The 20,893-nt window shown below is 47.7% G+C and overlaps 2 protein-coding genes across 6 annotated transcripts in view; one reads left to right on the top strand and one right to left on the bottom strand.

Moving 5' to 3' along the window:
* col4a6 (collagen, type IV, alpha 6) overlaps positions 1-6,191 on the top strand; it is a 40,952-nt gene extending 34,761 nt beyond the window's left edge. For 3 of the 4 annotated variants that reach the window (XM_037260151.1, XM_037260150.1, XM_037260149.1), the window contains exons 31-49: positions 45-215; positions 289-432; positions 597-719; positions 790-971; positions 1,472-1,535; positions 1,627-1,701; positions 1,781-1,888; positions 1,985-2,092; positions 2,176-2,247; positions 2,319-2,438; positions 2,532-2,648; positions 2,719-2,880; positions 2,969-3,067; positions 3,149-3,301; positions 3,423-3,539; positions 3,612-3,803; positions 3,870-4,041; positions 4,123-4,237; positions 4,619-4,879. In XM_037260151.1, the coding sequence (XP_037116046.1) occupies positions 45-215; positions 289-432; positions 597-719; positions 790-971; positions 1,472-1,535; positions 1,627-1,701; positions 1,781-1,888; positions 1,985-2,092; positions 2,176-2,247; positions 2,319-2,438; positions 2,532-2,648; positions 2,719-2,880; positions 2,969-3,067; positions 3,149-3,301; positions 3,423-3,539; positions 3,612-3,803; positions 3,870-4,041; positions 4,123-4,237; positions 4,619-4,879 (2,555 nt within the window). Of the gene's footprint in view, positions 1-44; positions 216-288; positions 433-596; positions 720-789; positions 972-1,471; positions 1,536-1,626; positions 1,702-1,780; positions 1,889-1,984; positions 2,093-2,175; positions 2,248-2,318; positions 2,439-2,531; positions 2,649-2,718; positions 2,881-2,968; positions 3,068-3,148; positions 3,302-3,422; positions 3,540-3,611; positions 3,804-3,869; positions 4,042-4,122; positions 4,238-4,618 lie in introns of all 4 variants that reach the window. The other variant, XM_037260148.1, reaches the window with a different exon arrangement.
* A 243-nt stretch (positions 6,192-6,434) lies between these two features.
* On the bottom strand, positions 6,435-8,459 carry LOC119128228 (transmembrane protein 88-like). Of its 2 annotated transcripts, none has more exons than XM_037260479.1 (3): positions 8,294-8,459; positions 7,593-7,973; positions 6,435-6,893 (listed from the first exon to the last, which is right to left on the bottom strand). In XM_037260479.1, the coding sequence occupies exons 2-3, from the start codon at positions 7,965-7,967 to the stop codon at positions 6,612-6,614; spliced, it is 657 nt and encodes a 218-aa protein (XP_037116374.1). In that variant the 5' UTR covers positions 7,968-7,973; positions 8,294-8,459; the 3' UTR covers positions 6,435-6,611. The 2 variants fall into 2 exon arrangements, with proteins under 2 accessions (XP_037116374.1, XP_037116375.1); XM_037260480.1 differs by lacking the exon at positions 8,294-8,459 and adding an exon at positions 8,044-8,134.
* Between the last annotated feature and the right edge of the window lie 12,434 nt (positions 8,460-20,893).

Genomic DNA, 20,893 nt, shown 5'->3' with positions numbered 1-20,893 from the left:
TCATTTAATATAATAATAATGAAACGCGGTCCATCGTCCACCAGGTTTTCCTGGTCGAAAGGGAGAGAGAGGAGACCCAGGTTTCCCAGGACCTGCTGGTATGAAGGGCACTCCAGGACTACCCGGTACCCCGGGCTCATCAGGGTCAAGGGGACCCCCTGGACCTCCAGGACCAGGAACAAGGGAAGGAGTGCCAGGAATACCAGGAAGGAAAGGTATGCCTCTGGTGACATTACTCGTCATTAAAAAAAATAAAAAACAAACAGCATGTTTTCTTTTTCTACACAGGCGAACGAGGTTTCCCAGGCGTGACGGGCTTCCCCGGATCACCAGGACGTCCTGGGAGTCCGGGATTTCCTGGGGGGAAAGGAGGACCTGGAGGGCCAGGAAGAGATGGACTTCCTGGAGGGCCCGGTTATCCTGGACAGAAAGGTAGTGTGTCCAAAACCGGGATGAAGATGACCACGCCTGGGTTTTATTGCATATTTGGTTCACAGTGTTGCATTTACATTTTTAGTCGTGTATTCATTCTAGTCACATTTCAGTATGTGAAAGTTTCAGAGATCAAAAACTCTTTTTTTTCTTCTCGTATTTAGGCGAATCAGGGTATCCCGGTCCCGCAGGCCCACCCGGCCCTCCAATTTTAGGCAGGGAGGCGCCTAGAGGGGACCCCGGAACTCCTGGACCCAGCGGCCTTCCCGGCTTCGTCGGACCCCGAGGTATACATACATTGGTTGCTTCCATTTGCATGATAGGAGTCAGTCGCAATACTGCCATTGTTTTCCACAGGGGACAAAGGTTTTCCAGGTCCGCCGGGTCGTCAGGGTCTGCCTGGACTTCCGGGTTTTGCTGAACAGAGTAAAGGGCTGCCGGGACAGCCTGGTTTCCCCGGACAGCCCGGATTTCCCGGCGGCCCTGGTCCTAAAGGCGAAGCCGGAATCCTGGGATTCCCCGGCACCGCTGGAGCAAGAGTAAGGAAAAACTCTCAAATATGACTCACAAAAAAGGTTTTGGACAAGTTTCATTCTTTAATTTTTCGCAAAGCTGAATATCTCTGGCTTAGTGAGGAGTGGGGAAGGGCGAGTACTAATACCAGGTATCGGGGATGATACTGGCCTTACTTTAATGGAGGCTTCCAAGTGCCAATAACGTCCTCCAATGTTTAAACCTAAAAAAAAAAAAGTCTGAAATTGAGCAAGTCTTCCTCACCAGTAGTGGGCGCTATAATGCCATATCTTGACACATTGACAAATCACCATATGTGCGTCAAATACAAAGCAAGGTTTTGTTTTTAATTATCTCTAAATGTGCGAATTGAATTTTTTATGTTTGAAAAAGTATTGGTGGTATCAGTATTGGTATTGGTGAAAACTTTCTTCTAGCGCTGAAAAAAGGGCAACTGAACATGCCGAGTTAGTAGAGTCCTGCATAGAAGTTGAGGATGTGAGTTTCAACTTTGTTTTCTTTACAGGGAGACGACGGATACCCTGGTAACCCCGGCAATCCTGGACCGTCCGGTCGTCCTGGTACCAAGGGTGAGTTCAATTTCACCTGACACACAAAAGCTATGAGTTTTTTTTATATTTATTTATTACTTTAATTTAAATCATAAACTGTATTCCTCAGGTCAGCCTGGAGAGTCGTATGGCTATCCCGGCGGTCCTGGCCAGAAAGGGCAACCTGGAGATCCAGGATATCCAGGTAAAGCTAGAAGGAAAGGTGCCACCCACAAGGCTCCAATCACCTCACATTGATTAAGCGCAAGGTGTGTTCCTCAAAGGTGGACGTGGCAACATTGGCTCTCCTGGTGATGATGGCTTTCCTGGAAGTCCCGGTTTCCCTGGTCTCAAGGGAGGACCTGGAGAAGGTGGACGGCCTGGAATAATGGGTGAGCGTGACGACGGATGGCTGCCATCCATGTTGGATGGAATTCTTCTTCAACAGGCCTTTTTTGTACATTTACCAACATATATCATGTCGGTAGGTTCACCTGGTTACCCAGGTCCCAAAGGTCAGTCTGGCTTCCCCGGGAGAAGTGGGTCTGATGGAACCCCTGGTTTGCCCGGAGGCCCTGGAGGCCCTGGACCTAAAGGTCAGACAACAACTCAGCTTTTGTTTTTCTTTTTTGGAGTAAAACAGTGAATGCCGGACAGACACACTCTTGTGTTTTTTCAGGTCTTTCTGGAGCTCCTGGTTTGGACGGACTTAATGGCCTCCGTGGACCTAAAGGCCTTCCTGGGACACCTGGTAGTTAGCTTTCGCAATGCTAGGAGTTGATTTTGTTTGCTAATTGTACCCTCATTTTTTTTTTTTTACAGGGGTGAGTGCCGGAACTCGACAGGGTGCCCCTGGTGTTCCGGGGTTGAAGGGCGAGAGAGGCGTCTCTTACCCAGGAGGACCAGGTTTCCCAGGATCAAAGGGAGAGAGAGGAGCGCCAGGTTAGACAACCCAAGCCAGACATGGGGAATAATTGACGGACAGATTACATTTAGGTGGGCTGAACCATAATGGGGTGTGGCCTTGTGTGTCAGGTGGTCCTGGAGTCAATGGATTTCCAGGTCGACCTGGACTCCCTGGTAATTCATTCGGTTCAGACATTCCTGGACCCTTGGGAGATCCCGGCCTCCCTGGCCTGGATGGAGAGTTTGGTAAGTGCAGATCTTTAATTCTACCCTCTTGGCTTTTTCCTGTCTCACCTTCATCGCTTCTCTTCTTCAGGTTTGACTGGTCCTCCAGGCCTTCCCGGGCCACCCGGTCCAGGTACGGACCAGGGAGAAAGAGGTGATCCCGGACTCCCGGGTTTCCCTGGAGCCCCTGGCAGGAAAGGTGAACCAGCGCCTTCCGGAAGCCCCGGACTCCCTGGCAGTCCTGGCTTCAAAGGTAGACTTGGACTTCTTTGAGACTTTCTTTGTGATTATTATTTGTTGTCACCGGGAGTCGTTTTTACACCATGAAATCTACTATCTAGGACTCCAAGGTGATACTGGATTCAGCGGCACTCCAGGTCTTAAAGGATTTCCAGGTGACCCTGGCTATTACGGAGGCAAAGGAGCCAAAGGTTTCCGAGGTAAGGGGACTCGAAACTCGACAAATGTGGAGCAAGACTTTAGTTTATGTTGATAATGTTTTGCGTCGCCTTCCTGCTCAGGCCCGGCGGGTCCAAAGGGTCGCCCCGGTATCACACTGCCCGGGAGAATTCCATCGTATGAGCGACCTGTGGGAGATGTCGGTCCTGTAGGTAACCCTGGATCTCCTGGTTTCTCCGGAGGGCCCGGTCAGCCTGGATTGCCTGGACGCCCAGGTGAATATTTACAAAACAGGAGCATTTTTCATTCCTGTGCCCCAAGGTACATGTTTTCGGAGTTTCCAGCCATCGCTTGGTTGATTCCTTTGAAATCAAGGTTTCACCGTTTATTCCTCAGGTCCGAAGGGACGTCCAGGCGCTCTTGGTAAACTGGGCCGCACTGGTTCCGCTGGTTCAGCTGGACCAATTGGTGACCCTGGTCCTCCTGGTTTTCCCGGAGCCACTGGAGATCAAGGTCTGCTTTTGTTTTTTTACTCACTTTGCGCAAGATACACAAAAAATCACCTCTTTGCATTTTCTTCCTCAGGCCCTACCGGTGCTGTTGGTCGACCCGGTAGTCCCGGCTCGGTGGGCCGCAGCATCAGTATTGGCTACACTTTGGTGAAGCATAGCCAGAACGCACAGATTCCCATGTGTCCTCAGGGCATGGCCAAACTGTGGGACGGCTACAGCTTGCTTTACGTGGAGGGTCAAGAGAAGGCACACAACCAGGACCTTGGTATGAAAACGCGCCAGATCGGCTGACCTTTGCTGGAAACCACACGTCTCGTCTTTGTCCTCCCAGGTCAGCCGGGTTCCTGCCTCCCCAGGTTCAGCACCATCCCGTTCCTCTACTGCTCCCCAAACGAGGTGTGCTACTACGCCAGCCGCAACGACAAATCGTACTGGCTCTCCACCACCGCGCCCATTCCCATGATGCCCGTGGCCCAGAATCAGATTCGGCCTTACATCAGCAGGTATCGAGCGCTTTTGCGAATTAGATTTTGGAATTTTTGGAATTCTCCCTCTTACATTTTACAATTTTCTTCCGCCCCCAGATGTTCAGTGTGCGAGGCGCCATCACAGGCGGTGGCGGTCCACAGTCAGGACTTGACCATCCCCAACTGCCCCCCGGGCTGGAGGAGTCTCTGGATAGGCTACTCCTTCCTTATGGTAAGTATTGCCTCAAAAATACATAGCTTCAAAAATATTTCAGCAGGAAATGTATGTGGTGACCACCCCCCATCCTATTTTGCAGGGCTGTGATGCTATCTTGTAGCATCGTAGCTCAGCTTTTTCAGCAGAAAAAAAAAAAAACGAGCAAATGAGATGAAGACTCTCCAGTGCTTTCGCTAACAGCTCGGTCTAAATGTAGCTCTGCCCTCATATTAAGTTGAGACGTATGACTTTCCCTTTCAGCGCCATCTTGTGGCATTTCAGATCAGCCTTTTCAGCAAAGTACAAACACTCCCTGGAACTTCCTCTAACGACCCAGGCTAAACTTTTTTCTGCTTTTATTTATCTGATACAAACAAAATGTTTCTCCGGGTTTAGCACACAGCGGCCGGGGCCGAAGGCGGCGGCCAGTCCCTGGTTTCCCCCGGCTCGTGCCTGGAGGATTTCCGGGCGACGCCATTCATCGAGTGTAACGGTGCCAAGGGCTCGTGCCACTACTTTGCCAACAAGTACAGCTTCTGGCTGACCACGGTGGATCCCAACCAAGAGTTTGTCTACTCGCCAGCGCAGGAGACCCTGAAGGGAGGCCAAGAGCGCTCCAAAGTCAGCCGCTGCCAAGTGTGCAGCAAGGTCTTGTAGGGAAGAGGCGACGAAAGAGGAAAAGAAAACTACAAGAGCAAGAACATGTGACTGAAAATGAGCCTCCTCTGCTCGATAATAATTTTCAGAAAGAATGGCATATCGGGAGGGGTGGGGGGTTCGATGAGAGGAGGGCTCTACGCTCCTCCAGATTATCACTGACCATGGTGCTACGTTATGTGTTTTGTGTTGTCTATGTCTTTGCTCCCGTGAGCATGGCTTTGGGGGCGGAACTCGTTCTCGGCTACCTCAGAGCGTGCCGACTCTTCCGCCTTTGCATCTGTTGGGCTCTGCATCACTTGTTGGATGCTGGTTACTTCCGAAAATCTGAATATGGGTCTGAGCTGTTTTAGCTGCAGCACATGCAAAAAAAAAAAATGTTTAAAAGCTTTTTTTTTTTTTTTTTTAACGACTGGCTAACATTCACGTGTACTCATTCTTTATGCATGCATTCATCAGAAACTGTGGCGACAGTATTATTTGGGAGAATTGTCCTTTTGTGTTAGACTGCACCCCGCAGTTCTAAAGACAACAAACGTAACGGCACAATTCATTCGCTTCTTGTTACAGTTACGACATATGCAACTTTATTTTTCAGTCAACATGTTTGTTGTTTGTGTTCTTCTCACCGGTGCTACTACGAGACGAGCTGCATAAACCAAAGCAGCACTCTTTTCCACAAATCCCCTCGCATGGCCAACCAGCAGCAGTTCTGGATGACAAATATTTTGCACTGATCATTTTTGGGGAATAAATATAACAAACTAAATCACTTCCCGGGCTGAAAACTATTTTGTTTTCACTTTTTGTAATTCAACACCACACACTCTTGTCTGATAGAATGTTAATTATTGCTGTACATAGGTTTTTGCTGACCCCCCCTAAATGCTCTTAGTGCTTTGTTATTGTTTGTTTTTTATTTCCCTAGGCAACATAAGCGCTTTTTTTTAGCGTGCGCTCTTAAGGATGGACTGCTGAATTTCCCAAATATATTAATAAGGATAAAACAGATGCCCGGATGGCGAAAGCTTTGGGACTTAGAACCACTACTATGACCACATGTCTATAGATTTGTCTTTTTGATTTGTAATCTAAAGTGTCATTATTCTACCAGAATCATGATACTATCCATCATTTTTATTTACCGGGATAGGAGGGGTGGGCAGACGTGTACATTAAAATTAGAGGAGTGGCAAATATCCTGTATAGTCACTCTAATGTTTGTTTGAATATGTTATGCATCCAGTGTCAGCAGTGATGGAAAAATAAATATGGTTTTCCTCAAAAAGGACCAGAACCAAAGAAAAACAAATGACATTGTACACTTTTCTCTGCTCATGCCGCCTCATTTTGTTTTTCTTTTTTGTTCCAACGCAACAGCTCCGCAGTTTTCAGTGAGGTTGTCGCCATCTTGTGGCCGGAAATGGAACTACCGTAACTGCCTTACTTTACTTTTTTTTTTTTTTTAAAGCCTCGGTCTTTCAGAATGTCTTTTTTCCTTTTTCTTTTTAACGCTTTGCTATCTGTATATTATTTTAATTAAACAGGAGAGAGAAAAGCTTTAACAATCTATTTTAGGCAAATGTTTATTGTCAGTGCAACCTGGTAGTTAGTGGTACAATACAAAATGCATGCAGTGTATGAATTCGGTATTACGCAACAAAAAATATAGTGTACCGTCATGAGAAGCTGACATTGTATTCATTCATTTACTTTAAAAAAAAAAAAAAGTTCATACCCAGACCTTTCCCTTGCCCCCGCCACCCGCCCCATCCCGGCCTCCGCAGCAACCCCCCAGTCCACGATGCTGACTGGCCGGTAGGTTCTTGTACACGGCCCGGCTGTACGGGATGAAGCACAGGCCCAGCTGGAGGTGCCTGGCCAGGCGGCAGTATGCGGCCAAGGCCAGCACCAGCAGAGGCGTCACCAGCAGGAAGCCCACCACCAGTAGAGCCACGCAGCCTCCGTCCGTCAGCAGGTCGGAGCAGTACATGCTCGTCCCGTGGGGTCGCACCTTTAAGTGAAGACAGCATTTGTGAGTAACACAAAAATAGAAACCCTTCCTAAAGTTGAGCTCACTCGAGCCAAAGGTGGGATGGTGGCAAGTGTAAACAAACGAGGGAGTTTGAGAGGAGACAGCAGGACTGAATCTTCCTTATCGCCTCGTGACGTGACGGAGGAGAATGTCGGGAGTCGAACGAGGCATCAATCACCTTTTGGGGGAGAGAGGGTGAGCGCGGCCGATTACAAGGTTTCTGACAGTTGGAGAGTCAAAACACCTGAGTAGATGCAGAGGAATTGTCTTGTGCAAGCTTGCTTACTTTTTGGTTTCATGTGCTATCTGCGTCTTCAAAGCTGAGAAAAAACAACGACTGGAATATCACCACCAGGTAGTCTGGTGATGACCTCCTCTAACTTTCTTTTTTCCATCTTGCCAGGTCCGCCTTAATCCTCCACTAAGCCGCTGTCACATGAAGTCTAACCAGAGGAACGTAGAAGAAAAGTCCACTCATTAAAGGCCATTGTATTAGAAAGTCGCTGAACCGTGACCGTCTTGACTTAAGCTTACTGGGCCTGTTGGTCTCCCGAGAATCCTTTCAAGATTGCGAAATGCATGTGATGAGAAGATCCCTCACATCATCGGCGACCAGGCCTCCGAGTAGGAAAAGTAAAACCATTCTTGGTCTGGACACGAGTTTCCCCTCTTACTTACCGTGGAGTGGCAGAGGAACCCGAAGAACACCATGACGATGGCTGGCGTCAAGACGCTACCAAACACCAGCGCGGCCAGGCAGGCATTGACGGCGGCGATGACAAGGTTCTGAGCCGTCACCAGAACTGAGCAGGCCCAGCAGTCCAGGGACCCCCGTAGCTCCAGCGGGGTCTCGCCGCCCGCCCCGCCCTCGGCTGCGGAGTAAGGTGGGGGCACCACCACCCGCGAGGGCGTCTCCCTGCCCCCTCCCGCCACCGCAGGAGTGGAGGCCAGAGTCTGGTGGTTGCTGTGAGGGTGATGGTGAGGTGGCAGCTCCTCAGAAAGATCCAGGACCTGATGGTGCGCCCCCTTCTCCAGCGTGCCAGTCATACTCATGGTGGACTGTGGGAATGAAACATCATCTTGACGAACGGATTTTGTTCTGAATTACAAATCATGTATTTTATGTCACCTGTCTATGCTAGCGATGTGAGCAAACCACGGCCCGGGGGCCAGTTCTGGCCCACCCGCAATCTCAGACCGGCCCTCACAGTGAACATGGTTAGTTTAAATGCAAAAAAAAATAGAGCTGTCAAAATGTATCAATTAATCAACAACTTTAGCTTTTTTGTAAAGAGTTTGCCAGAGAATTTGCGCCACCTTGTGCCTACTTGCCTAGTTAAAAAAAGTTCCTAGCGTTTTGAATAATGCCATGTACTCACATTGTTGTCGCTGTGTGTGAGGGTCCGATGGACCTCTCGCTGCTCCTCCTGCTTGCCTTTGCTGCTTTTCTTCTGTGGATTTCACTTTTTGGGCTTCCGTTGTGCTGTATGTTCCTCCTCAGTGTTTCTCCTGGAAGCAAGCGGTGTCTTTGTCTCAACTCATCTAATTGAGTCCATAGTGCTGTCTGGCCCGGTTCTCCCTCACTCCACTTTCTCCCCACCCACAAAGCTTATCAGCAAACCCCCCCCCCATCTCATGCAACTCCCATCAGCACATGCATTCCTCCTCTCCTATCCAGGGCATGTGCTGCACCCCCTTTCACCCTGCGCCTGTGTTTTCATGGGGGATGGGTGTCCGGCCGGGCGTCTCATAAGAATGTGTCTGCTCTTGAATGGTGCTTAAAGCCAATATAGCGTGGGCGGGTCCAGCCAGATATTGGAAACATTGATGTCGATGTCATGAGGGTGTTTAATTTTTTTTTTTTTTGCAGTACACTTTAAAAATTGTCATGATGAAGAGATGATTGTTATCATTTTCAAAAGTATATTAAAAGAACACTGGAAAAAATGCCCAAGACAAGTTGAGTGTGATGTAAATTTTGAAGAAATTAAAAAAAATTATGAGTGCTGACTGCTTCGCTGGAGGCCCGAGATTTTGGCCCAATGGTCAGCGGTCTGTGCTCCCAAACTGGTAATACGTAGTTGTAGCGTTAATAAATAAATAATCATAAACTCAGAGGAGTTTCCATATTTTTTGGGATAAATGTCAAGTTTCTAAGTCGGGTTTTAAACTAAGGTTAGGTTGTGAACTAGTTTAGGGCTTCAAGGTAGGATTTCCAACTGGGGTTAGGGTTTCAAAGAAGGGTTTCCAACTGGAGTTAGGGTTTCAAATTAGGGTTTCCAACTGGATTTAGGCTTTCAAACTAGGATTATAAACTCGAGTTAGGGTTTGTTTCAATTTAGGGTTTCAAACTACAGTTAGGGTTTCAAACTAGGGTTTTACACTAGAGTTAGGGTATCAATTTAAACTCATCAATTCAAACTAGGTTTTCAATATAGAGTTTAGGGCAGCCATGGGCAAAATACGGCCCGCGGGCCACATCCGGCCCACGGGTCCGTTTTATCCGGCCTGCCAAACCTGAATAAATTGTATTATTAAACATTTTTTTGGGTCATTTTCCCTGCAATGACTGTGTTTCTCCAGTAGATGGGGAACCGCCCGCCCGTGCATTTACTCCCGGAAGCCGTGTCATACAAGTGCTTGTATGTACTCAGTAGTATGGACCCGGCGCTCTCCGCGCTCGATTTCTATCAGTACCGAATTTTGAGTGTGGGCTGTGACGTTAGCATTCCCGTAATTTGCACGCTGAGCATTCAGATAGTTTTACGTTAAAGCCACCCACAAACCTTCCCCTGAAATCCTTCCATTAAAATCAGTGGCCCAAGGAAAAGAAAGGTGGACTCTGAGTCTTCCTTTACTCCGGAGTTAAAAGGTTTGATTCGGACAACGGGACTTTAGAGCATATCTTTTCAAACGGAGTGGTACGCACGATCGAAAACAAGTTTTTGATTCCATGTGCTTTATTGAGTGTTTTTATGTGTGAAGACTGCCGAGATGAGATTTTAATTAAATAATGACTAAGCCACACTAGAGCAGCGTTTCTGTTGAGTTATTTGTGCTCTCATTATATTATTTATGTCATTGTGTTATTTGTTCGGTGTCTTATGCCGTATTTTGTGTTTACTGCAGTGACGTGACGTTTTCTATTTTATGTACTGTGGACACTTTACGTTGGTTTTTACCTTGTTTGCGGCAACCGGAAGCAGGAAGTGAACTCAAAGAAGCGCGCCAAAAAGCGCAGGGATCAATAAGGAAGTGAATGCCAAACGCCACCATCGTGTCGTGTCGTGTCTGAAGGGAAATGGACTACGAAGCTGCAAACCCACCAGTTCCCCTACCTTTTGTGACACGGTTAGGTGCCAATTTTCAATTCCAATTCGACTTTTTATTTTCAATTTTCCAATTCAGCGTTTTGGCATAGGCGGTTTTACAGGGTGGCAAGGAAGGGCAGTTGCCACCTTCAGCAAATGTCTTGCCATCCCGGTTGCCAGCCCAACCTACAATGAATTAAAAAAAATAAAAAAAACTCTTGAATATTCAATTCAATGACATTTTCTTTGGTCTCATCTGATTTCACTGTCTTCTGCACTGAGAATGTTTGCTACCTAAGTAGAGTGGAATATGTACCGCCAGTGCCTTTTAAGAAGCCATATAGACCTGCATTTGGCTCCATAGCCCAAAACGTGACATGTCAACCTGCTCATTTGACTTTTTTTTGCAAGCAGCCCTTATGTGACAAAAGTGATCAGAAAATGTCAGCTGATTGAGCGACCCAATGTTTTTGATCTTTCCGTCAGCCAACGTTGTTATTAAAAGATTAAGATTAAAGTCCCAATGATCGTCACACACACACCTGGGTGTGGTGAAATTTGTCCTCTGCATTTAACCCATCCCCGTGTGATTTTAATCCATCCCCTGGGGGAGAGGGGAGCAGTGAGCAGCAGCGGTGCCGCGCTCGGGAATCAGTTGGTGATCTAACCCCCCAATTCCAACCCTTAATGCTGAGTGCCAAGCAGGGAGGCAATGGGTCCCATTTTTATAGTCTTTGGTATGACCCGGCCGGGGTTTGAACCCACAACCTTCCAGTCTCAGGGCGGACACTCTACCACTAGGCCACTGAGCTGTTATGCGCTGAATCCACTTTGACCGATGTCGAGTAAAAAAAATACTTTTCCACCTTACTTGGCTTCACTTCAAAACGTAGGTTTAAATGACCACAAAGGTTGTCCCTCTTTTTTGCTCGCTTCCCCTCTTTCCCATCCCGAATAAAATCAAGGTGGTGTCAAAGGTCTGGACGAAGGTGGCCAAAATGATACCGCGTTCCCTCAGTCATGCGTGCACACGCATAGAACGTCTCCGCAGAAACGCGCTCTTCCAAGGTGCGTAAGTCAAAAAGGTGGGGGCCGAGCAGCAGCAGGCAGCCCAGCGAGCGAGTGGCCGTCACTTGTTTTGAGCGGAGCTAGTGCGTGCACCACATCAACATTTCTGCGTTCAATAGCCTCAAGATCTCTGGTGGGCTTCCGAAGCCATGATGACCCTGCCGGCCGCGCGTCTGGCGCTGGTCCTATCTTGCGTTATATGGATGTTCTACAGCTGCACCGCCGGTGAGTACATCAAACAAAATGTCCAATTTTGCGATTGTTCTACTCTTAATGATAACTTTGGAAGAACGCGTGTGGTTCGGATGGCAGTGCGGATCCTCTGCCAGGTTAAAAATCAGGAAGCTGGGTGAATTTGTCTCAAATGTGGGTGCTTTGGTGTTTTAGGAGTAGTTTTGTACAAAATGGACTGTCCTGGGCAAAAAAAGTTTGATTTTTGACCCACATTCGGTCCACTTTTTGCCCCAAATGGAGAAATGAATGGAACATAGCGCTTGTTCTTGTGCACGTAAACCTTGTGTTTTTCCTTGATTGCAAACAGTCTTTTTTTTTTTTTTATTACCTTCACATTCGAACCCGACTCCCCCCTCCCTCCCCCAAATGAGCACGGAAATTCTCGAGAAAGAGGTAAACCGAATCTGAAAAAGAGTCCATAAATGAAGTGACAGAAAAGAAGAAAATGATTGTAATTGTCAAATATGAACATGCGAGAACCCCAATCAATATCAAAAGGAGGATGAGATATCTTTTGATACAGCAACTCCTCAACACAGACATTGAAGAGGGAGCAACAGCAATGTGTACATACTCTTATTAGTCCATACAAACTTGTATACTTTATCATATCCATCAAAGTGTAAATACTCGTATTAATTTATACAAACGTAATTGCTCCATCAGAGCACAGACACGGCACACAGAGCTGGTAATTTTCCATTGCACATAAGGCAAAGCTCATTAACGTCATGCCACATGGATACAAAATATTCAGTAGATAACAAAACATTCAGGTGATAAGAGAACAAATGTCTGCCTTATGAGGATATGTTTTTCCTTCTTTCCCCCTCCCTTTTCTTCTCTAAGAGGTTGTTGTTTCATCTGCTGAAGGGCATTGTGTACTGACTGCCGTAAAACAACCCAAGATCTTGCAAATAAAGAACCAACCATTACTCCACATCTTTATTTTCCTTGCTCAACGACGGACATCTTGAAGCAGAGCAAGTGATAGTCACGGAGATTATTCTGTAGCTATGCTACAAGAGGCGTGAATTATCAACACATCTTCCTTTGCATAGATTGCAAATGTATCTTTTGGCAATTGACGGAAAGTAAAAAGTTGAATGTGGAATTTGTTGACCTCTAGCGCTATCCTGTGGGCAGGAAATGAGAGAAGGGGGAAAAAAAAAAAAAGCTTTTCTCTACCCGAGTAGCAGAATGACAGAAGTGGACTGAATTTCCTCCGTTTTTAGACATGTGCAACAGTCCCTGAAATTATTCAGCATCTTGAAACTGTTGTGATCTGAAAATGTGTCTTGTTTATCTCTTGTGGCTATATGCTTTCAGGCTATTGGCCTTTAATGCCCAAGCAGGTGACGCAATCTGGCGAAAACTGAATTCGGCCGACTTCCTTCTTGTCTGTTTGCGGAATTTGTGTTTTTCACCAAACGCTGACAAATGACCAAGGCAACTTTGCTCTTTCATCAGGATCAATCAAGACATGTGACACAAAAATTGGATGGACTCTTCACGGATCCCACTGCTACAAGAAGATGGAGACCCCCAACGGTTGGCTGGGTGCTCGTCACGACTGCCTCTGGGAGGGGGGCGACCTCGTCTCCATCACCTCCAAGGACGAGGAAGACTTTGTGAAGCAGCAGATGGGCGACAAGCCGTTCTGGATCGGACTCTCCAATCTGGTAAGACCAAAGTGCTAGCGGCTGTTGGCCTGCGATTGATACGCCATTGACAACGAGTTTGGACTCTGCAGAACTGCAACAAGACCTGGTGTCAGTTTTTGGAAGCGGGAGAAAAGAGGCTGACTTGGTCCGACACCCGTGTGACGCTGACCTACGCCAACTGGGACTCGCGTCAAGACGGAAGGTAAGAAGGTCACCTCTTTGCGTTCTGTATCAGGCAAGATGCACAGGAACACTTTGGAACCCCTTTCCAAAAATGTGTGAGCAGGTTAAAAAACAGCTTTTGTTTTCTTTTTATCAGAATAGAGGAAAATAAACTCCAAATTGGCTCGATTGTCAGATGTGTGTCTCATTTTTCCCCACTTTTCCCCGACAGCGCCAACGTTGCTTCCTGCGCCTACGTCAACCAAGGTGCGTACTACTACAGTCAGCCTGGAAAGTGGAGACATGGCTCGTGCGGATCCTCCTTGGCGTACATGTGCGAGCGGTCGCCGGGTGGTGAGTCTGTCTCTTCTCGGGATGTTGATGCTGAAAGCAGAAAAGTGCAACCATGTTATCTTTCTGCAGACTGCCCGGACGGATGGCCGTGTTCCTTCAAAGACTTCGGTTACAGTTACAGTCGAGTTGAGAGTGAGTGGCAGCGACGCCTCTTTCTACACCCCCGCCGTCTCCTTGTGCTTTTCTAATTAGGTTCTTTCGGTTTCAGCTTCCTCCTGCGACTCTGGCGAGTTCTCGTACAAGGACTCTTGTTATCTTTTTGAGGGGACAGGTAGAACCTGGCAAGCGGCTGAGGATTTCTGCAAGAACAAGGGAGGTCACCTGGCCAGCGTCCACTCACTGGTTGACAGACAATTTTTGGCTGGTGAGCGAGCACCAAGGCAAACTGACCAGGCCAGCCACCCACCCGCAATGTTTCACAACAAGTGTTTGTTCTGCTCTCCACAAGCTCTCATGCGACTATCTAGATATTGGTCTTGGCTGGGACTCAAGAAGAACAATGGCAAGTTGGAGTGGAGCGATGGATCAGCTACAGTAAGTAACACGTGTGCAACAGATTGAGGTCCAAAAAGTTGTCAATTGGCCAGAATGAAGCTGTCGTGTGAGAGGGCAAAAGTCAAAAAGCAGAAAAAGGTTGTATTGAATTAGGAGGAAAACTCTGACAAGAATGCGCTTCCTGTCAAATAGATTTTAATTTCACTTGACTCATGTTACAAGACAAACAGGTTTTTTATTTCATGAGGATTCAAGTTATAATTTAGAAGGAAAAAACAATGAAGTGATCAGTAAAACTGTTTTTCTTTTTTCATTTTATGAGGATTCACATGATAATTTAGAAGGAAAAAACAAAGAAGTGATCAGTAGAATCAGAGTGCACCGTTCATTTTACAGAGAAACCTTTTTTCATTGAAAAGTTTCAATCTGAATATGGCAACAATTCTGATTGTGAGAAAGAGGTTAGGAAAATGAATTGGAGAGATTTGAATCGATAAAGTGACTTTGGAGGAATTTGCTGGGAGGCCATCTGAGTAGCTGCAACGCCTAACACGCTCAAGTCACGTCCGCCGTGTCTTCCCTCCGCAGGATGACGTCCCCTCGTATCTTTCTACATTATCATATGACTGCTCCAAATTGAACGAGGTCGGTCAAATTGAGATGGATAGTTGCGGTCAACGTCGTCCATCCATCTGTCACAAAGGTCGGAAAGTCACGACCTCTCATTTGCCCTTTGTCTTGCGGTTGCTCTCTCACATTTGATCCCTCTCACGTGCTTACAGGCAAGGCCAGAGATTCTACTCTGTTTCTTCCGGCGCCGACATCGGCATCAGGTGAGGTGGGAGTCCCACGCAGGGCTTTTTGCTATTGGCAATATGGGCGACCCCTCAGGACACACAATACACGTGGGGGCGCACGAGCACTCTCAAGAAGAAGAAAAAAATCGCCCGTTTTCTAGCTCCATCACTTCCATCTCAAATCTGCTCAATGGGCACCGGGGCGCCCTTATCGTCACGTGATGTCAATTTGCTCCGGAGAGGCGTGTCGGGTTGGGTTCTTTCGTTCGTTCTTTGTGCGTGCGTGTCAGAAGAGCAGCCCTCTCTCTCCTCTCGCCCGCCCCTCCCTCGCCGCCTCTCTCTCCCCTGCTCCGAGCAGGCAAGAGGGGGGACAGCAGAGGCCGGAGAGGAAAAGCAAAGGGAGGGTGGCGAGGGATAAAAAATGTGCCTTGTCATTTTTTTTTTTTTTTGTGGATAGATTCTTTCAGAATCAGCATTATTGACCAAGTTTGTGCACCCCAAACAGCGAATTCGACGAAGTTTCAGTTTATTGATTTCATATTAGATTATTGTAAATTTTGCACATGTCGTCCTGAATGTTGTTGGCTACTTAAATCTTATCTACCGGAGTCAAATTCCTTGTTTGGCATGCTCAAAATTGGCAAATAAGATGTTCTATTCTATTCTATTTCTATTCTTGTCAGTCATGCAGGTGACGCAATTTGGCAAAAACTGAATTGAACCGACTTCCTTCTTGGCTGTTTGCGGAATTTGTGTTTTTCACTAAACGCTGACAAATGACCAAGGCAAATTTGCTCTTTCATCAGGATCAATCAAGACATGCGATGCAAAAATTGGATGGACTCTTCACGGCTCCCACTGCTACAAGAAGATGGAGACCCCCAACGGTTGGCTGGGGGCTCGTCACGACTGCCTCTGGGAGGGCGGCGACCTCGTCTCCATCACCTCCAAGGACGAGGAAAACTTTGTGAAGGAGCAAATGGGCGACAAGCCGTTCTGGATCGGGCTCTCCAATCTGGTGAGACGGAAGCACAAGCAAGCGGCAGTTGGCCCGCTATTGGCTATTGACAACGGGATTGGTTTCAGCAGAACTGCGACGACGAATGGTGTTGGTTTTTGTATACGGGAGAAAAGAACCTGACTTGGTCCGACACCAGTATGACGCGGAACTACAGCAACTGGGACTCGCGTCAAGTCGGAAGGTAAGAAGGTCACCTCTTTAGGTTCTGTCAGGCAAGATGCATAGGAACATTTTGGCACCCCTTTCCAAAAATGTGTGAGCAGGTTCAAAACAAGCTTTTGTTTTCTTTTTAACAGAAAAGAGGATAAATAAACTCCAAATTAGGTCGTTAGTCAGATGTGACTCATGTTTCCCCACTTTTCCCGACAGCACCAACGTTGAGTCCTGCGCCTACGTCAACCAAGGTGTGCACCTCGCCAGTCAGCCTGGCAAGTGGAGACATGGATCGTGCGGCTCCTCCTTGGCGTACATGTGCAAGTGGTCGCCGGATGGTAAGTGTGCACGACCGTTGTATTGTTGGCAGTGAAAGGAGGAAAAAATGCAATCACGTCGTCCTCCTGCAGACTGCCCGGACGGATGGCCGTGTTCCTACAAAGACTTGGATTACGGTTACACTCGAGTTGAGAGTGAGTGGCAGCGACACTTCTTTCTACACCCGCAACCGCACTGTCTCCTTGTGCTTTTCTAATGAGTTACTTTTGGGTTTCAGCTTCCTTCTGCGACGCTGGCGAGTTCCTGTACAGGGACTCTTGTTATCTTTTTGAGGGCAGGAACCTGACTTGGGAAGCGGCTGAGAATTTGTGCAAGAACAAGAGAGGTCACCTGGCCAGCCTCCACTCACTAGTTTACGGACAGTTTTTGGCTGGTGAGTGAGCTGACAAGAAAAACTGACCAGGCCAGCAATCGAGCCGCAATGTTTCACAAGTGTTTGTTATGCTTTCTACAAGCTCACTGCCCACGAGGATGGTTTTCTTGGCTGGGACTCAAGAAGAACAATGGCAAATATGAGTGGCGCGACGGATCAACTACAGTAAGTGACATGTGTGCAACAGCTCAAGGTCCAAAAAGTTTTCAATCGGCCAGAATGAAGCTGTCATGTGAGAGGGCAAAAGTTAGACAGTGTCATTTGAGCAGAACAAAGTTATGTTGAATTCTCCGTGTCAAATCAATATGAATTTGAATTTGACTTGAGTCATGTTACAAGACAAAGGTTTTTTCATTTTATGAGGATTCAAATGAATCAAGTGATCAGTAGAATCAAAGTGCACCGTTCATTTTTACTGGGAACATATTTTTCTTTGAAAAGTTTCAATTTGAAAATGGGAAGGGGGGTTGGAAGATGGCAACAATTCTGATTGTGAGAAAGAGGTTATGGAAATGAATTGGAGAGATTTGAATCAATAGTCACTTTGAAGGAATTTGGTGGGAGGCCATCGGAACAACTGCAACACCTAACGCAAGTCATGTCCGCTGTGTCCTCCCTTCGCAGGATGACGCCCCGTGGCATCTTCCGAAATTTCCATATGACTGCTCCAAATTGACAAGTGATGGTAAAGTTCAATTGGACATTTGCGGTGACCTTCGTCCATCCATCTGTCAAAAAGGTCAGAAAGTCACAACTTCTCATTTACCCTTTGTCTTCTGGTTGCTCTCTCATACTTGATCCCTCTCACGTCCTTACAGGCACGGCCAGAGATTCGCTTCAGCTTCTTCCAGCGCTGCAGCCTTCAGAATCAGGTGGGCGGGCGTCCCACCCTGCAGCCCACGTGCAAAATCCTGTTTGCCCTCAAGTGACTCGAGTCTCGCTTGCAGGCAAGAGCGCAAAGTGCGGTTGGTGGCAGGAAAACCCCGCCAACGACTTCTGCTACCTGATCAACTCCAAGCCCAGCAAGACCTGGAAGGAGGCGCGAGACAAGTGCGCCCGCCTCAGAAGCAACCTGCTCGGCATCTCCGACTCGCAGGATCACACCTTCATCCAAGGTAGGCTGTCTAATGTGCTTGATGAAAGAATCCATGCGGAAGAAAGTCACATCGAGGGACTCACTTTTTGACAAGTTTCTTTCATTCCAAAGAAAAGACCAAAAATAAGCTTGTGTCAGTCAGACGTCTCCCGCACTTCATTACGGTTAAGCGTTTTACACGTGCACCTGTAAGGTGTTTCAACCTCGTGCTCCGTGTCTACCTTTGACCCAAAGGTCTTCTGCCAAACGCTTCCTCTTTGTGGTTGGACGCCAGCGACACCGTTGTCAAAGACGGCAGTAAGAAGTCTGAGAAGTCCTCACCGAGTTCCGTCCAGTTGGCCGCCGCAGGTGGGTCTAAAACCTGGTCGGTGTGGAGGAACGGGGGAACACTGAGCATCTGTGGTCTCCTTGCAGGTAACCCTGGTGACCCCTCCGGCCCACGCTGCAACTCCTTACTCGGTGGCAAGGGCGGCCGGGAAGTTGGCGATTGCGAGAAGAAGCGCGGCTACGTCTGCAAGAGAAGAGGTAAGACAAGGTGCTCGGGTGATTCTGACAAATGGCTGTCATCAGATCAGAAGACCAAAATGGCGATTGTCAGTGACAGGCTGAAACTGAATGAAGGCGTGGTCCGCTACTTTGTCGGCCAAATGCCGAAGAAAACAAAAAACATGGCGCTATGACGTCAGAATAATCCCAATATGTGTGTCCTCAGTCGTTCAGACATGTGAAAGGACCAAAGGGTGGCGCCGCTTGGACTCCAACTGCTACAAGAAGATGGAGACCACCAACGGTTGGCTGGGGGCTCGTTACGACTGCGTCTTGGAGGGCGGCGACCTGGTCTCCATCACCTCGCCTTACGAGGAAAGCTTCGTGAAGAAGCAAATGGGTGACAAGCCGTTCTGGATCGGGCTCTCCAATCTGGTGAGATGGAAGCACAAGCAAGCGGCAGTTGGCTCGCTAGTGGTAGTTGAGTGACAACGGGTTTGGACTCTGCAGAACTGCAACGAGACCTGGTGTCAGTTTTTTCAAGCGGGAGAAAAGAAGCTGACTTGGTCCGACACCGCTGTGACACCGACCTACGGCAACTGGGACTCACGTCAAGACGGAAGGTAAGAAGGTCACCTCTTTGTGTCCATTCATTGTCAGGCGGGCGGGGCACACGGTGAGATGATGGAACCCGTCTGCAAAACCTGAGCGAACGCACAAGGAAGACGAGGAAGGAGCCTTCAAATTGGCCCCTTTGTGGGATGTGTCTCTCGCTTTTCACGGCTTCTCCCCGACAGCGCCCACGTTGCTTCCTGCGCGTACGTCAACCAAGGGGTGCACCTCTCCAGTCAGCCTGGCAAGTGGAGACATGGCTCGTGCGGATCCTCCTTGGCGTACATGTGCGAGAGGTCGCCCGATGGTAAGTCTGCACGACCGCTGCGATGTTGATGCTCAAAGGAGAAACCATAATCACCTCATTCTCCTGCAGACTGCCCGGAGGGACGGCTGTGTTCCTACAAAGACTACGGACTCGGCGTCAGTCGAGTGGAGAGTGAGTGTCAGCGACGCTTCTTTCTTTTCACACCCGCACCGTGTCGTGTGGTTGTGGTTTTCCAATTGGTTTTTCTTTTGCTTTTCAGCTTCCTTCTGCGACTCTGGCGAGTTCCTGTACAAGGACTCTTGCTATCACTTTGAGGGGAAGGAGCGCACTTGGAAGGAGGCCGAGAAGTTCTGCCAAGAATGGAAAGGTCAACTGACCAGCGTCCACTCACAGGTCGATAGCCAATTCTTGGCTGGTGAGCGAGCGCCAAGTCAAACTGCCGATGCCAGCAACTGTCCCCCGGCCCTGCACAATGTCTGACACGTTTGAATGCTCGTCTTGTGCTCAATTGCTCTTTGTGATTTCCTCAAGCTCACGTGCCATATGTAGGAGGTTTGCAATCTTGGGTGGGACTCAAGAAGAACGAGGGCCTCTATAAGTGGAGCGACTCAACACCTGCAGTAAGCGAAACGTTTAGGGCAGCCTACAAAAGTGTTCACTGGCCCAGAATGAAGGTGTCATATCAGAAGGCAAAAAGTCCAAGTGAGGACAAAAGCCAACTTTTAGCAGAACAATTATCTAGGAGGAACAAAAGTTAGACTTTGGCTAGAATGCTCATCATGTTGTTACAAGAAGCGATCAACATTGAAGGTGTTAATCAGCTGGAGCAATAACAAGGACAAAGTTGTGAAATTATGAGAATAAAATCGAATGAAGTGAAAAAAGAAATCATATACGATTAAAGTGGAGATATTCACAGGTCAAAGTCGCTTATTTCTGAGAATATAGTGACTGTAAAAGTTTGACTAGATGAATATTGTAAAATGAATATAGTGGGATCATGTTGACAAAATGTTGATTAGTGGGAGGAACAAAGGACTCAAATGTGATGGCAAGCAAGACCAAACGCGCCAAAGTCACGTCTGGCGTGTTGTCCGCAGGGCAAGATCGAGTGGGTTTCGCACGGGCCGACAGGACGTGGCGACTGCGCTTCCTTGTCGCAGACTGGGAAACTTGAGGACTGGCCATGCACCGAAAACCAGCCATTCATCTGTAAAAAAGGTCAGCAAATGACGACCACTTACTTTGCACTTCTCAATAATAATAATAATAATAATGATAATAATAATAATAATAATAAATAAATAAACCATGAAAATTAGAAAATAAATAACATTTCATTTGAAAAGCACTTTACATTTTAAGGCAAAGCTAAGAGGCTAATGTGTCCTCTTCTTTTCCTTCCTTCCAGCCAAGGTCCGAGACTTTATTCTTCCTCCGCCGCCAGGTGGGCGTCCCATCCGCCAGTCGACGCGCGTTCTTTCGTCGCCCGTTTACCCTCAAGTGACTCGACTCTCGCTTGCAGGCTGGAGTGCAAAGTGCGGCT

This window comes from Syngnathus acus, chromosome 10 (genome assembly GCF_901709675.1).
Source record: "Syngnathus acus chromosome 10, fSynAcu1.2, whole genome shotgun sequence".
Taxonomy (NCBI): Eukaryota; Metazoa; Chordata; class Actinopteri; order Syngnathiformes; family Syngnathidae; genus Syngnathus; species Syngnathus acus.
Note: the sequence above shows the minus strand (reverse complement) of the source record. Positions and strands in the feature narration are given on the sequence as shown.